Here is a 17,320-nt window from a genome sequence, read left to right on the forward strand (position 1 = left end):
GTTATGAATTTACTGCCTGATAACCGAGACGCTGTTTTAGGATAGTTTCGAATTGGTTTGCATTCTATACAGAAACTCTGAAGACTGTGTAGGTTCTCTGGTGGTTCAGGATGGTAAATAAAATGTCTATATCTGTGTTGTAGTCATTGCGAGCCCTGGTTCCTGTCAACACCACTGTAAAGACATTAGAACCATTTTACACCAAACCCACTCTCAACTAACTAAACTATGCAGAAGTTTTGCGAGATCAGTGGAACTCCCCTTTAAAGAGACATCTTTTTAGATTTTTCCCTGCTACACCTTAGAAGTATGATTAATGGTAATAACTGTTATTAATAATAAATTTTAAATGTTCTTATAGGCCAACTTTGGCCCATGGAGAACATTCTAGAACTATGTTTAAAACACCTTAAACCGTAACGCATTAATCATAAACAACTCCGGCTGAGTAATGCATTTCCCCATCTAGAATGGCATCATTTCTACAAAGACTGACTTTCAACAAAGGAAGGAATGAGCTCAGATGAGTGCGTAAAACAGCGAGAGAGAGATGCGAAGACAATAAGAAATGAAATTAGGAAGTTGCCACTGACTGCATACTTCATCACCTGCCATAAAAGGACATTTTGAATATATAAATGTTGTATTACGTTGCCAGTGGAAACCGCAGACCAGTGAGCAGCCTCTCTTGTGATATGAGCTGAACGCTTAGTATGGGTAAGCACTCTAGCCGCAGAGTTCTGAATGTACTGTAGCTTTTGGATAGACTTTACAGGGGGACCAACAAAGAGGGAGTTACAGTAGTCAATACGGGACATAATGAAGGCATGAACCAGAGTTTTGGCATCTTTATCTGTCAGGAACAGTCAGAGACGAGCAACGTTACGTAAGTGAAAGAATGCTGTCTTAGTGAGGAACTTGATATGCAGATCAAAATTAAGTGGTGAGTCAAGCAAAACACCAAGATTTTTAACAACAGGTGCAAGCTTAACAAGCAGGCCATCAATATTATCTTTTTTCAGCAGGGGTGTTTACTGTTTCTGGAGAGGCTCTTCTCCATGTAGTTGTTTGCAATCATGCACAGGTAAAAACAGAAAAGATAACAGATAAGTGGTCTGCTCAAAGTAACCTGAAAACGGGTCTACACTTCATCTTTTCATATTTCCCTTATGTTTAATAGCTAAAGCTACATCCATACAGCAGGTAAAAGTGGCCCAAATCTGACTTTCTCACCAAATCCAATTTTTTTGTTTGGCTGTTCAGAATATCTTTTAAATGTGAATGGTATGCAACATCAGTCTGATCAGCTCCTAAACTGACCCACATGTGTAAAAGAACAGAGCTTCATGTGGCTCGTCCAGAGGTAAACAATCATGATGACTAGCGAACACTAGTCGCTTCCAGTTTCGTCTTCACCAGCATCACAGGAGCGATTATGAAATTCCAGTGGTTACAGCTGGGTGCACCATAAAAAGGGACCAGTATTTGGCCACTTCTTTGGTTTGTTTCCTCAGGTTCTCTAAACTGTTCTCTGCCTCAGGCTCCTCCGGCCGATCTTTGCATGTAAACACAGCCACTGAGTCGCATTGCCACAGATTGGATACAGATCGGATTTCTGCACCACATATATGTTTTTTGCTGTTCACACAGCCACACAGACACACATCTGTGTCACAAATGTGCAAAGATCTCGGACTCAGCAGATTGCTTGCAGGCTCACAGACTCCTTCAGGTCAAAGTTGAGCTTTTATTTCAAGCATTTACAGCAGAAAAAGAAACAAAATACAAATTAAAATATGTCAAAAGCTCCAAATGTCAGTCTATAGCTGCCATAAGAAACTTTGAACCATTTGAGTTAAACTGGTGAGCAAACTGTTAACTTTATGCTTACATGACAAAAATGAAAGGTTTAGAATCTTACTAGAACTGCCAAAGCTCTCATTTTTGTTCACTACAGACTACAAAGAAATGTGAGCGCTGTAGCTGCATTAGTGTTACAGTCCTGTGTAATCTGACTGATTTATACAGTGGCTAGGCTAAGACGAGCAAGTTAGCTAACTGCTCAGCAGTGCTCTTTAATGGTATTTATCGTCAGACGTCATATTTACATTGTTCTATAACTAATACAGTAACCCAGATAAAGATTAACGTACCTTAAAGCCTGCAGAATTGTTTTAAACTGAGCTGTCAGTTTGCTCTGCTGAAAAACAGCATAGACTGGAGTGAATGCTGTGCTGGTCTGAACCAGTTTAAACTGGTCTAAATCGGTTTATGCTGGTTTAATCTGTTTCAACTACATACCAACCAAAGCCGGTTTAGCATTACTGCTACTGAATTTTGATTGGTTAGCATTACTACTGCTACATAGTACTGATTGGTTAGCATTACTGCTACTTCGTGTTGATTGGTTAGCATCACTGCTACTGAGAGTTTATTGGTTGGCATTACTGTTACTGAGTACTGATTGGTTAGCATTACTGCTACTGAGTGCTGATTGGTTAGCATTACAGCTACTGAGAGCTGATTGGTTAGCATTACTGCTACTGAGTACTCATTGGTTAGCATCGCTGTTACTGAGAGCTGACTGATTAGCATTACTGCTACTGAGCGCTCTTTGGTTAGGATTACTGCTACTGAGTACTGATTAATTAGCATTACTGCTACCGCGTGTTGATTGGTTAGCATCACTGCTACTGAGAGCTGATTGGTTAGCGTTACTGCTACTGAGCGCTGATTGGTTAGCGTTACTGCTACTGAGAGCTGATTGGTTAGTATTACTGCAATAGAGTGAGATATTCTACAAAGTTTAATCTGAACCTTTTTCAGCTTCAGCAATGAAATAAAAAAATAAATCTTCCAGCTGGTCAGAATAGTATAAGCGTGAGGGTCCGATATAAGGTGGTTGGATCGCTCTTAGTTTAAAAAGTAAGGAGGATGGAATTGGATTTCTCTCTAGCAGCGTCCGTTTTTATTACTCGAGGCTCACGGTCTCGTTGTTCACTCTTCTCTTTTTTTACACAACTTCCTCTTTTTCCCCACATCACTACCCACTACCAACCTCATCTCCTTCTTGCCCTCCTTCCCTTCTCTACCCCGCTATTACCCTTTGGCCTCCTTTAAGGCCTGACTATGTTTGTTCTATGTACCTCATTATTTGTAAGTCGCTTGGGATAAAAGCATCTGCTAAATGTAATGTAATATAATGTAATGTAATGTAATGTGATTTCCCCAAACCAATCACAAGACAGAACAGATATTTGTGAATTTAACTAGAATTTAAACGTTCAAACATGCCAATAGAAAACATCCAAAACTACCACTCAATCCATCAGCCCGAATTCAACTCTTACAATAGCATTATAAATTCCTCAGTAATATTTTTCCATTATTTCTCAGTCTATTAATTTTAACTGATTAATTGCCACCGTGGGCATTGCTAGGACAATCCCAAGTACCTCTGCTTGGTCTGTGTCTGCTGTAGTTGGATGGATACAGTGTTCTTTATATTGGCTCTGTGTTTAATGCAAACTATGAAGAGGCAGATCTATTGTGTGCCAATTTGACCAAATAATCTTTTTTTTTTGTCAAAGGTCTTTTTATTATTTTGAATGAGTTATTACATTAAAGAAATAAATAAAATAAAATAACCCCAAACCCTCCCACTCCCTACTGCACCTATAAATTCTCTTCTTTAAAAATAAATGCATATATACTCTTCTTGGGAGAATCAACACTATTAAAATGAATATTCTTAATTGATTCAATTATTTATTTCAAAATCTTCTGTGTTATCTGACCCCTGCATTTTTTAAGTCAATTCTCACATATCTTGCTATATTTGGAACAACAAACACCAAAGAGTTAAGTTCTCTATTCTTACTAAACCAAAGGATCTCGGAGGCTTGTCACTGCCCACTCTACAATTATATTACTGGTCAGCACAACTAAAAATAATGTCAAATTGGTTTATGAACAGGAAAGATTCCTTATGGTTGGGTCTTGAATCTCAGTCTTGTTATCCTAGAAGTCTTAATTCTCTTCCTTTTATCAATAACATAGATTTGTTAAATCCTCTCAAGAATAACATAATTGTTTATAACATACTATTATGTTTATATCTACTATTATTTTGGCGAGATGTGAAGAAGTACCTAAATATTTCTCCTGCTTTTTCTTTCCGGTCTCCTCTGGCTTTGAATCAAGATTTACCAGCACAGATTAGGAGTATCAGTTTGATGGAATGGACATCTAAGGGATTGTCAAACTTCACAGACCTATTTGATTCTGACTCTGTTAAATCATTTAAGCAAATCAGGGCTGATTTTAATATTCCCCATAAAGATTTTTATAAGTATCTTCAAATTCGTCACATTATAGGTTCTCTTTTGAAGACAGGTAAGATTCATATGGGACTGTCAGAGCTGGAAAACGCTGTGGTTTTGGCCAAGTCTCCTAAAGGAATTATTTCCAGGATTTATACTTTACTACTTTACTCTGATTCTTCAGGTTACGACTCTCTGAAGATGTTGTGGGAGCGCGACCTGGAGGTGACGTTTAATCCTGCAGATTGGGACAAGATTTGTAATGGGGTTTTCCCTAAATGTACTTCAATCTCTATTCATGAACAGAATTTTAATTTTTTTTACTGAACTTATTACACACCTGGTCGCCTCCAGAGAATGTTCCCTGACACCTCTAATCTTTGTTATAAATGTAAGATACATAGAGGTACATTTATGCATTTGTTTTGGACATGTGACCTTTCTGGAAGGGGGTTCACTCTGTAATCCAAGAAGTCACCAGTAAACAATTTCTACTGACTCCTTCTTTCTGTTTCTTTATTCATACTCCAGATATTTCTTTTGACATGTATACCAAATCTCTGCTGATAATTCTTTTATTTTTGGCGAAAAAATGTATTTTGCTGAGGTGGTCCACCCCACAGGTCCCTACAGTTGACATGTGGATAACACAGATTTCTGTTCTTATTCCTCTTGAGAAGCTGACTCATGACCTCAACCACAATTCTATTTACCCTACCTCCCAAGGATAAAGGGAGTAGGTTCCACCATTCAAAATCTTGTTCATACTAGTTATGGGGGGGGGATTGGCATTATAGAGATCTCTAAACTTATGTGTCATCCATATTCCTAAATATTTAAACTTATTAGTGTTTATTTTAAATGGGAACTGATTTAGTATAGCTGCCTTATTTACATTATTTATGGGCATGAGTTCACTCTTTTCAAAATTTATTTTATATCCTGATATTTTACTGAAACTATTTAATGCATTAAGTAATTCTGGTAAGCTAGACATTGGATCAGATATATACAAAAGCATATTGTCCATATATAAAGAAACCTTATGCTCTAAACCTCCTCTATGTATCCCCTTAATCATATCCTCGCTGCGTAGTAATATAGCTAACGGTTCTATGACCATTGAGAAGAGGAGGGGCGAGAGGGGACATCCCTGTCTAGTACCTTGCTCTAATGTTAATTTTTTCATTGTGTAAAGGAGATCGAATGCTTTCTCAGCGTCTAATGATAATAATATTTCTGTATCTCCTGGTGGGGTGGGACTATAAAGAATATCAAAAATAAAATTTAAATATTAAAAAATAATTGTCTATGTTTAATAAATCCAGTTTGATCATCTGATATTACAGAAGGCAAGATTTTTTCTAACCTTTGAGCAAGAATCTTGGCTAATGACTTACAATCTACATTAAGAAGCAAAATTAGACGATAAGAACTACATTCCACACGATTTTTATCTCTCTTAAGAATTAGCGATATAACCGCCTGACGCATGGTAAGAGGCAACGAGCCAGAGGTATATGATTCTTCATATACAGACAGCAAAAGCAGAGCCAGCTCCCCAGCAAACGTCCTAAAAAATTCACTGGGGAACCCATCAGGATCCGGACTCTTCCCATTCTGCAAAGATTTTACTGCTGCCAAGAACTCCTCCTTAGTCAGTGGCTCATCAAGCTGATTTAAAGCTACCGCGTCAATCATAGGTGTATTAATTTTATCAAAAAACTATTTCAACAAGGGCTCGTCTCCAGGTGATTTGGAAGCATATAATTTTAAATAAAACTTGAAAAAACTATTATTTATCTGTGAATGATCTATATGTATGTTACCTTGTTTGTCCTTTATTTCGGCAATAGTTTGATTTGCTATTTTTTTGACGTAACTGCTGAGCAAGGCTCCTCCCTGTCTTCTCACTTATATTCTGTTTGTGTCAACAATCTCCTTTTATACACATCAGGGGATGGACACCGGGCCATTATAGCATCTAGTTTCAAAATCTCTTTCGTTAATTCCTCCAGGCATTTGATTTTTCCTTACAAAAGATGTGTACGATATTATTTGTCCTCTTAAGTATGCCTTCATTGCTTCCCAAATCAGTGAAGGAGACATTCCTGGAGTTGTATTATATAGTAAGAAAAAATTAATTTCATTTGAAATAAATTTCACAAAATCCTTGTCAGCCAGTAGTAGTGTATTTAGCCGCCAGGGATGGTACTCATTGTGTGTTGTGGGTATTTTTAGATTTTCATCACCATTGGGGCAAGGTCTGATATCACTATGGCCTGATTTTCACAACCAGTAACTAGGTGTAAAAGATGCTTGTCTAGAAAAAAATAATCTATTCGGGAGTATGTTTTATGAACCTGTGAGAAGAAGGAGTAACTCCTGGAAGTTTCCTGTTTTCTATTCTAATATTTTCCAAGTTCATGAGCAGACAAGCAGTGTTTTAATGTCCTTTTTTCCCTGTTTGGAAACTGGAGTGCCTCCTGGAAAATAATGACTCTGACAGTTGGGTTTGGAGGAGACCTGTGGCAATTCTCCAGAAATTTCAATGAACACAAAGCAAACATGAGATGCAGAAAGAGTTTAGTTGCATATCTGGCCCTTATTTGTTAAAGCTGCCTAAAGAAGAGTGTAGATTTGATCACTTTTAATAATGTAAGAACCACTCTGTGTGCGATTCATGAAACATTCATATGACATAGAAACAAGTGAGCATTTGAGCACAAATGAAGATTGAGCTTCGGTGCGTGAAATCAAGCGCCAGCCTGCCAGCAGCTATTTTACTTATAATTTACATCATTTACATTCATCTTCTTTCGGCTGCTCCCTTTAGGGGTCGCCACAGTGGATCATCTGCCTCCATCTTGCCCTATCCACTAATTCTGCTAAAACAACAGCACCCAGTGACTCATGAGCCAATGGCTTTGCTCGTAGGTGGAGTTTTAGGTGGAGTTGTGACTGCACTGCTCCCCCTAGTGACCCTAAAGTCCCTTAGTCCCCCTAAACTTTATAGTGTTAAAAGAACGACCACTGGAAAGAATGAAATGTTAAAAACAACTTGTCTTATTTTTTCTAGAGGATATAATGATATGATAGTGTACTTTGGTTATTCTCTTGATATTACATATTTAAGCACTGTATTATTGCAATGTATGACACTTGCTGTGTTTATTATTTGTGGGTGGAGTTGGTAACATCAAACAAAGCACAGTGTCATATATTTCTTTAGATGGAACGTGGGGCACTTGCAGTATTTGTGTACACGAATTTACATGTAAAATAAGTACATGCACTTTTGTACTGAAATATAATGCACATAAACAATTATTATCATTGTTATTGTCTGTTTTTATTCTCATTTTGGTGATATTGATGATATCGACAATAGTTTTGGTCATCTTAAGCATTTTTTTCAGGTTGTTAAACTGTTACACTCAAATTTATTAGCAAAAATCTGACTTCCCTTTCCACCTGATCTCATGATTTTCTAGGAGAAACTATTAAAATATTAAAGACAATTTTTTTTTTTTAAATTATTTTGTATAATTAAACAGAGGCGTCTGAGCGGTTTGGTGTGAAATGCTCTGTTCTAGATAAACTTACAGAGTCAGAACTGTTCACAGTGGTGGTGATTGGAACCAGATGTCCCCCTCTAAAAGCTCCTCACAGAAAGTTATTACAGGAAATGGTTATGAAGTCACTGCCTGATGACTGAGACACTGTTTTAGGATAGTTTTGAATTGGTTTGCATTCTATACAGAAACTCTGAAGACTGTGTAGGTTCTCTGGTGGTTCGGGATGGTAAATAAAATGTCTATATCTGTGTTGTAGTCATTGCGAGCCCTGGTTCCTGTCACCACCACTGGAAAGACATGTGAACCATTTTACACCAAACTCACTCTCAACTAACTAAACTATGCAGAAGTTTTGCGAGATCAGTGGAACTCCCCTTTAAAGAGACCTCTTTTTAGATTTTTCCCTGCTACACCTTAGAAGTATGATTAATGGTAATAACTGTTATTAATAATTAATTTTAAATGTTCTTATAGGCCAACTTTGGCCCATGGAGAACATTCTAGAACTATGTTTAAAACACCTTAAACCGTAACGCATTAATCATAAACAACTCCGACTGAGTAATGCATTTCCCCATCTAGAATGGCATCATTTCTACAAAGACTGACTTTCAACAAAGGAAGGAATGAGCTCAGATGAGTGCGTAAAACAGCAAGAGAGAGATGCAAAGACAATAATGAAATGAAATAAGGTAGTTGCCACTGACTGCATACTTCATCACCTGCCATAAAAGGACATTTTGAATATATAAATGTTGTATTACGTTGCCAGTGGAAACCGCAGACCAGTGAGCAGCCTATGTGTCTCCTGCAAGAGATCTTCCAAAAAAGAGGAAAAGTGTCTCTAATTTATTGATAATGTTTAGTTTTATACACTAGACTTATTAAAGGGGAATTCCACCAATGTTTCAAAATTAAACAGTTTAGATGTAAACAGAGTCGTTCAGAGCAGTTTGGTGTGAAACGTTCTGTTCTAGAGTAACTTTTCATAGTGTTCAAGAACTGTTCATAGTGGTGGTGATAGGAACCAAACGTCCACCTCTAAATGCTCCCTCACAGAAAGTTTCCTACATGAAATGGTTATTAATTCACTGCCTGATGACTGAGACGCTGTTTTATAATTATTTTAAAAACGTTTTGACCTAAAATATACAAGTACGTGCAGAGTGTTTTGAGGGAATATAGTCCCCAATTTTTTAAAATCACGTTTTCTGTTGTTTTCCTATCATCAACATTCCATATAAACTCAGAAGACTCCTGTGGTTTCTCTGGTGGTTCTGGATATTGATGAATTATTTCATGTCAAATCCCTCTGAATTTACATCCCAACCACTGAATTATGCAGACATTGAAGAAAGTGGAGGAACTCCCCTCTATGTACTTGCAGTTCCTCAAAACTTCTTTCTTGGTTAAACTTCAAAAATCCACAGTGCTGAATTTACTGACATATTTACAATTTACACCATTAACACACATATTATGAACTACATATTATAAATACAAACCCACAACCAGCACCAACCAATCATTCATTACTGAAGTCCTCAGAGAAGAGAAGTTTCATATCTTCATTAAAGAATGAAGGAAAGACTGAAACACTGGATTAATAAGAAACAGTTGAAAGCTGAGCTGCTCTTACCAGAAAGCAGCAAACAGCAGATCAGAGAACTCCAGTCCATCCTGAATGGCGCGATGAGGATCAGAGAGACGGAGGAGGAGGACGCATGAGAAGGGCTGTGGAGGCTGTGGAGGCTGCAGACGTGCAAGTGCTGTTAGGAGGCGTGTTGGAAGCTGAGCAGTTAAACAGTTCTAGATAGAAGAGTGGGGAGTGTCGCAAGCAGTCCAAGAGGAACAGCCAGTAAAAGAGGAAACAGCTGCACACGATACCAAAAAGAGAAGAGGGACTGAGCAAAAATGAAGTCTCCAAAATAAAACCCTCGAAGGGCCATATTTATGACAGTAACAATCGCCCCCTGTTTCTTTATCAAACTCGAGTTGATTGCTCACCATCAACATGCTTATCTTTGGTACTAGTCCCTCCCACCCTTCCACTCTGAAGAGGAAACTATCATTAATGTACACAGAACTTGGCAGTGTTGCAACATCTGGTGGTGAATATAAGCACAAAAATCAGCAACGTCATAATGCAGACTGTTTATGAACATTCCATGGACTCCTAGCTATTACTACTACTAATACTACTAATACTACTAATACTAAAATTAATAATAATTTTAAATAAAATATAAAATAAAATGTTAAAACTTCATCTTTACTGGAATTCTGTGAAGCTGCTTTGTGACAACATCAGTTGTAAAAAGCGCTACAAATAAATTTGATTTGATTTGGTTAAGGAAAGCAGCTGATACACTAAATAAACCAGAGTGAATTGGGGGAGGATGTTCTAGAACAGTGTGAATTGGGTAGCTTAGGACCGTTTCCAGAATTCAGAACATTCTCCCTGTTTACAGTGTTCTGGAATATTCTTCCCGTTCACACTGTTCAAGAATGGAGAGAACATTTTTGAACAGTGCTACCCAATCCATGCTGTTGTAGAATGTCTGATTTCCAGAAAAAAATACGGTCCTACTCAGCTCACCCTTTTCTAGAATGGTCTCCCATTTTACACTGTTCCAGAAAGTTTTGCACAAGACATACTGTTGTAGAATGTGGATTCTAGAACAGGTTGAATCCAAACATTCTAGAACAGTATAAAAGTCAAGGATGTTCTAGAACAGAGTGAATTGGGTAGCATATGCTAGGACCATTTTCCAGAATTCAAAAAAAGGGAGAATGTTCTCCCTGTTTACAGCATTCTAGAATATTCTTCCCATTTACACTGTTCAAGAGTGGTGAGAACATTTTCAAACAGTGCTACCCAATCCATTCTGTTCAGGAACGTCTGAACAGACGAAAAAAAAACAGTCCTACACAATTCAGCCTGTTCTAGAATGGCCTCCCATTTTACACTGTTCCGGGAAATTTTCCACAAGAGATACTGTTGTAGAATGTGGATTCTAGAACAGTTAGAATCCAAACATTCTAGAACAGTGTAAAAGTCGAACAGGTTCTTGAACAGTGTGAATTGGGTAGCTCAGACATTCTAGAATACTGTATGAATTAGATGTGTAAGTGTGAAGAACCGGGCGGCACGGTGGCGTGGTGGGTAGCGCTGTCGCCTCACAGCAAGGAGGGCCTGGGTTCGATTCGAGTTTGCATGTTCTCCCCGTGTCTGCGTGGGTTTCCTCCGGGTTCTCCGGTTTCCTCCCACAGTCCAAAGACATGCAGTCAGGCCAATTGGTCATGCTAAATTACCCTTGGGTGTGAGTGTGTGAGTGACTGTCTGTCTGTCTGCCCTGCGATGGACTGGCAACCTGTCCAGGGTGTATCCTGCCTTCCGCCCGAAGACTGCTGGGTTAGGCTCCAGCCCTCCCACCCCCCCGCGACCCTTACGGAGAAGCGGCTTAGATGAGGATGAGGGAACGCTTAATTTTGAAAGAGTCCCTCTTTGTAGCATTTAAAGGACAGAACTTAAATAAGTATAGTATTTATAGCTGCACTATTTAAGTTTCTGGGATTTCTAGACCTCACTGCGCCAAGGTAAATATATGAACATATATGAATATATGATATATCCCTGGCTATTGTAAATGTAGTTTCATAGCTTTGAATCAATTTACTGCTTATTTAGGGAGTGATCCTAGCTTAATTACTGCAAGAAGTATGCATTGGCGGCAGTGGTGGACAGTAACTAAGTAAATGTAATTGGTTTCTGTACGTAAGTAGTTTTTTTGTGTTTCTGTAAATAAGTTTTTCCATTTTGGGCGACTTTTTACTTTCACTCCACTACATTTCAAAGTCTAATATCTGACTTTTTCCTCCACTAGATTTTGAGAAATCTGTCATTCCTTTTGGTTTCTGTGTGTATAAAAACATGACATGTCAAAGCGAAAGAAGCACAAAGCAAGAACACTAATCAGGGCACAGCGGTTCAACATAGTTCAACGTCAGCACAGCAGCGTACCATTTTGTGAGAGTCTGTTCAACATAAATGATGAACTAACCTAACTTTGTGTAAATAGAAAACAATATAGAAATATTTCCACATATGCAGTCGTGACTGACGTGGCTTTTTACTGAATTTATACACACACCATTTCATTTTATAGTAAATTAGCTTGGGCTGGTTTATGTTTATGAACAGAGGCCTACAGATCAACATAGTAAAGGAAGCTCATTTGTGATCCTGAGTTTAAAGCCAGTTTTTATTCAACTTAAACTTGGTACTAAGTTGTAAATAAATCTGAAACTGAAACTTTGCTTATTTGTAAAAAGTGATTTCAGAGCCACTCGGTTCTCCCTGATGGAAACTGTCTGCCTTCAGTGTTTTGTGCTTATGATCATTTTAATAGACGTCAGTGTCACTAATTAATGACGTTCTATTAAAAGACTGGTTTACCAAGAGAGACACTGTTTAAAAACTTGGCTGAGCTCACCAAAAATTCCAGTATTACCGGTCACAAAGAGACTGGCTGCTAGTCTGAGCTAGACTAGCAGGCAGTTCAATGAGTGTGCAACTTGTTAGCTAAACTGCTATTACAAGTAATTACACAACATTACCATCACTTGCCTTGTATAACAGTTATTCATTATTCATCGTTGTCTATGGAGAATGCATGGCTATGTGCTTGATTTTGCACACCTGTTAACAGTGCATATGGCTGAAACACCTAAACTCAATAATTAGGGGAAGTGTCCACATACTTTTGGCCCTGTAGTGTAGGTTCTGACTGGAGAAGGAATAGAAAAAGAGCCACTTTCCTGCACCATCAGAATCAGACTGTCAGTCTGAAGGGCAAGACACAATGTTTAGAGAAAAAGGCAAAATAACTTTAAACGGGTGGCCTGTAGTTTGTATACCAAGTACGCTAGGCAGCATAATAATCCAGATAAAGCTTAAGAAAGTTTTGAAGGAATGTGATCAGTAGTTCACTTTAGCTGACAACTTCAGCTGAACTAGCCAGTGCACTTGCAAAAGTACAAGCCAAGCTTTTTGGCTCTTTCCAAAGTACTGCATTTACTGCATATAGTGCTTCAATTAATTAAATTAAGAGGCTCGGTATTTGAAGCCACATTGAACCTAATGCTGTTGTGAGCTGCGGGTGTAACACCAGGGAGCAATGATGAGGCGGACGCATACGCTGAGAGAAGCGAGATTTTTTAGGGGCAAATCCATAATCAGTGTCTAGACAGTCCAGGGTCAAAGACTGAGAGAGCGATCGGCAGACATGGCAACAAGGAACAGAGACTTAGCACAAAAACAGAGACTAGGAGGATTCTCTAGATCAAACTGGCCATTACAGGAGTGAACCTTGACCGTTAAAGCTAGGCCTCGGTTTATGCCATAAACATCAGGAAGAAAAAGGAAACCTTTGTGATAATGCTAATTATCAGCTAGCATCTGTATTGGATTGCTATTAATGCTAAATGCTAAGCTAACGCTGGTGCACATCAACACATTAGCCGCTCTAGATTATACAGACATTTTGAGGCTTGCAAAAAACATTTAACATGTGTATTTAGAGAGTATGTACTAGTTTTGCAGTGACCCTTTCAGTAAAGAGACCTGGCCACCATTTTAAGATATTAACCCTTTCGTTTCTAACCAAAATCTTTCAATGAAATAAGATATACATGCAAGGTTTATAGGTCTTCTCTGAAGGCCTAGAAGCTTTTGATGGGCTCCCACTGGTTAATTAAATTAATTAATTCATTCATTCATTAATTCATTCATTCACTTAATTAAATAAGTGAAATAATGTGGCGCTAAATACTCAAAAACAGTTTCATACATGCTGCATTACAGTTGTGTCGCTGCTTAACACCAGGCCACGAGATCTTGAGTGCTTTCTCCTCATGCTCATGTCTGAAAACCACAAGGACTAGAAATGCAAAGCCATACAAAGCGAGACAGGCCACAAACACAATGTGCCGGAAATAGAATAAGTGGTCAGAGGTCGGTTTTAAAACAGCAGCTTATAGACTAACGGTATGAAAAGATGCTTTCAGGTGTTTGTGATGATGGCATCAAATATTAGCAGGGCACCTGTGGTACTTGTGGCTGGTTGCTTTTCTCTGCTTGGTCTTCTAGCAGAAGAAAAGGTTTTAAAAACACCCTTTCATTCATATATTTTAATAAATTTGATATTATATATCTCAGCAACGTGCGCTGGGGAATGATCATAAAGCTGGAGGGTCATTCATCACTACATGACAACCTAGCATCAGGCCTGTTTATGGTTGTTCATGAAGCTTACATTTCACCATCCCCCAGTTCACCAAACAGCAATAGGTGGGCCAAATATAGATGTGAATAAGTTTCTTCCAGCCCCAACCCACTCTTCAAAACTCTTTTGTAGGTATTTAAAAAATTCAGAGAATGAAGTTGTAATATTGCGAGAAATAAGTCAGAATATTTCAAGAATAAAGTCGTACGATATGATATTTTGATAATTAAGTCATAATATTTCAAGAATGTCATAATATTTAGAGAAAAACGTCATACTATTTACAGAAAAAAGTACTATTTAGAGAAAAAGTTGTGCTATTACAAGAAAAAAGTACTATTTCGAGAAAATAGTTGTACTGTTTCAAGAAAAAATATTGTGGTCAATGGTTTTGCAAAGGAAAAGTCCCCCCGTGTCTCCTGCTCATCAGCACCAGCCTGGTATTAGTGTAAGAACCGGCTGAAATGGCTAAGCAGGAAACTGTGTTTATCTAGAATAAAGAGCCAAACAGACTCAGAGGAAACTGACTGTTTGTGTTGTTGAAGGAGAATCTCAGGCAGGGTCATCTACATGGCTGTCAGGGGCTTCATGTCCCCCATTCAAAGAGGGCATGAAGTTTCACAGATAGTGAGAATGATGATCAAAATTATCCACAAAGAGGCAGGAGTGAGTTGAGCTCTGGCACCAGGACAGCACCCGAGACCCCAATGCGTTATGGGAGCCCCCTACAGTTAGACCACTTTATCCTCCAAATATTATGACTTTATCCTCCAAATATTACAACTTTATTCTTGAAATATTACAACTTTATTCTCAAAGCAGTACAACTTCTTTATCGAAATATAAGTACGACTTTTTTCTCTAAGTAGTACAACTTTTTTCTCAAAATATCATGACTTTATTTTCTAAATAGTACAACTTCTGTGTCAAAATACTACAACTTTTTTCTTGAAATAGTATGACTTTTTTCTCTAAATATTACGACTTCATTCCCGAAGTCTATTTTTATTAACAGTGCCCTCGTAATGTTCATCTATAAAAGTTAGTGAATAGATATTTGGATAACGGTGGGGAATTAAAAAACAACTGCTGGCTGAAAAATGTGCAACACCAAGAATATAAAGTGTAAAAATATTTTTTATTGATTGATTATATAGCCGAGGAAAATCAATGGGTTTCGAGGCTGCCCCTTCTGATGAGTTAATGAGGCAAGAAGAGAACAGGATGCTGACTTCTTCTACCTGAGGTATTTTCTCATCAGTGGATGATGTGCCAACATATGACATATCAGAAAACATTAGAAAACATGAAACATATCAGAAAAATTTATTTTCTATGTTGCTGGACCCAGCTAAAAGCAGCTAGCACAGTTAGCATAGCCTTTGCATTATCAGCCACGTCCTTAAGAAGACATCATTGGTGAAGTGCGCATGTTCAGGCGTTACTAAAATTGTTTAGATATTGTTTAGATAAGTGGTTGTTTCCTGGCCAGGGGTGTGTTACTCTCACGTTAGTTCAAAGATGTGGCACCTGACGCTGCTGTTAACTCACAAACCCGTGAGAGAAAAAGCATTAGATATCTGCAAACCATCTAAAATCTAAAAAAGACAACACACTGGTGAGCTATGAAACACTGAGACCACTGAAACGTCTGTGGTGGGTTATCACAAGATGTAAACTATTGATACAGCTCAAAATAGAAATACAAGATAAGAGTTTAACCTATAAACATCTAAATAAACCTGTATATTTTTGGAACAATATCTTTAGAACAGATGAGACAAAGAACAACTTGTGCCAGAATAATGGAGAAGAGAAGGAACTGCTCATAACCCAAAGCATACCACTTCATCTGTCAAGCAGTGAGCACATAAGGCTGGCAATGGAACTGGTTTTCTTGTATTTATTGATGATTTGACTGCTGATAAAAATCAGTATTACTTCTGAAGTGTACAGGGCTCTCTAACACAGTATGTGTGACTGTGTGTGTGACTGTGTGTGTGACTGTGTGTGTGACTGTGCGTGTGTGTGTGTGTGTGCGTGTGTGAGTGTGTGTGTGTGTGTGTGTGTGAGTGTGAGTGTGTGTGTTAGAGAGAGAGAGAGTGTGTGTGTGTGTGTGTGTGTGTGAGAGAGAGAGAGAGAGTGTGTGTGACTGTGTGTGTGACTGTGTGTGTGACTGTGCGTGTGTGAGTGTGTGTGTGTGTGTGTGAGTGCGTGTGTGAGAGAGAGAGAGTGTGTGGGTGTGTGTGTGCGTGTGTGTGTGTGTGTGTGTGTGTGTGTGTGTGTGTGTGTGTGTGTGTGTGTGTGTGTTTTTCCGTGTGTTTTTTACTTCAACATGTAACCGGTGCTTAAGCCACGTTCTCTATCATTCGTTTGGTTGTTCACATAGATGTGTGTTGCAGGCTTGGTGTAGTACTTTAACTGTTTCAATTTCGGTTCTGTAAAACATCGATGTAATTATATATATGCCTTCACATACACGTTGTATATTTATATATGAATATCCGAGACAGATTTTTGCCATTTGAGACCTCAGGGAGGATGTGGTGGCCCACAAGGGAACAGAAAGTGTCTACTTGCTGTTTAATGGTGAGATGTACTACATTCTGTTGTCCATCTAGAACATGCAACTTGGAGTGTCTATAGGCTAGTATGTGAATCAACTGCAGCCAGCAATGAATCAATCAATTTCCTTACACTCTTAGCAAAAATGGTTCTATGTTGCGCCAAAAAAGGGTTCTTTGGCTTCTAACAACAATGGAACTCTGTATATGTGCTTATGTGCTGCATAGAACCGTTTACAGCACATTCAGTGCATAATAACTTTCCATGAGGGAGCTTTTAGAGGTGGACATCTGGTTCCTATCACCACCACTGTGTAAGTGTCTCTGGAACAGAGTATTTCACACCAAACCACTCTGAACACCTTTGCTTACATGTTAAACATTTAATTAGATAGAAATTATACTCTAAAGCATTCTTGTTGTGCAGAAATGTGGCCGGTTTCAAGTTATTTTCTGTCATTTTCATCATTTCAAAGCATAAAGGTTAAACCCCACGTTTAAAGTGCAGTGCAAACCACTGAACGCATTCAGGTTTTGAGCAGCCGTCTGCAGAACATGTTGCAATTGGT

General features: G+C 38.3%; 1 protein-coding gene across 1 annotated transcript in view; it reads right to left on the reverse strand.

The window, feature by feature from the left end:
• Window positions 1-9,877, reverse strand: part of LOC108425998 (integrin alpha-X-like) — a 46,005-nt gene extending 36,128 nt beyond the window's left edge. The window contains exon 1 of the mRNA XM_017695142.2: window positions 9,540-9,877. Within this exon, the coding sequence (XP_017550631.2) occupies window positions 9,540-9,579 (40 nt within the window). The 5' untranslated portion in view covers window positions 9,580-9,877. The remainder of the gene's footprint in view (window positions 1-9,539) is intronic.
• Window positions 9,878-17,320: the final 7,443 nt, after the last annotated feature.

This window comes from Pygocentrus nattereri, chromosome 13 (assembly GCF_015220715.1).
Source record: "Pygocentrus nattereri isolate fPygNat1 chromosome 13, fPygNat1.pri, whole genome shotgun sequence".
Taxonomy (NCBI): domain Eukaryota; kingdom Metazoa; phylum Chordata; class Actinopteri; order Characiformes; family Serrasalmidae; genus Pygocentrus; species Pygocentrus nattereri.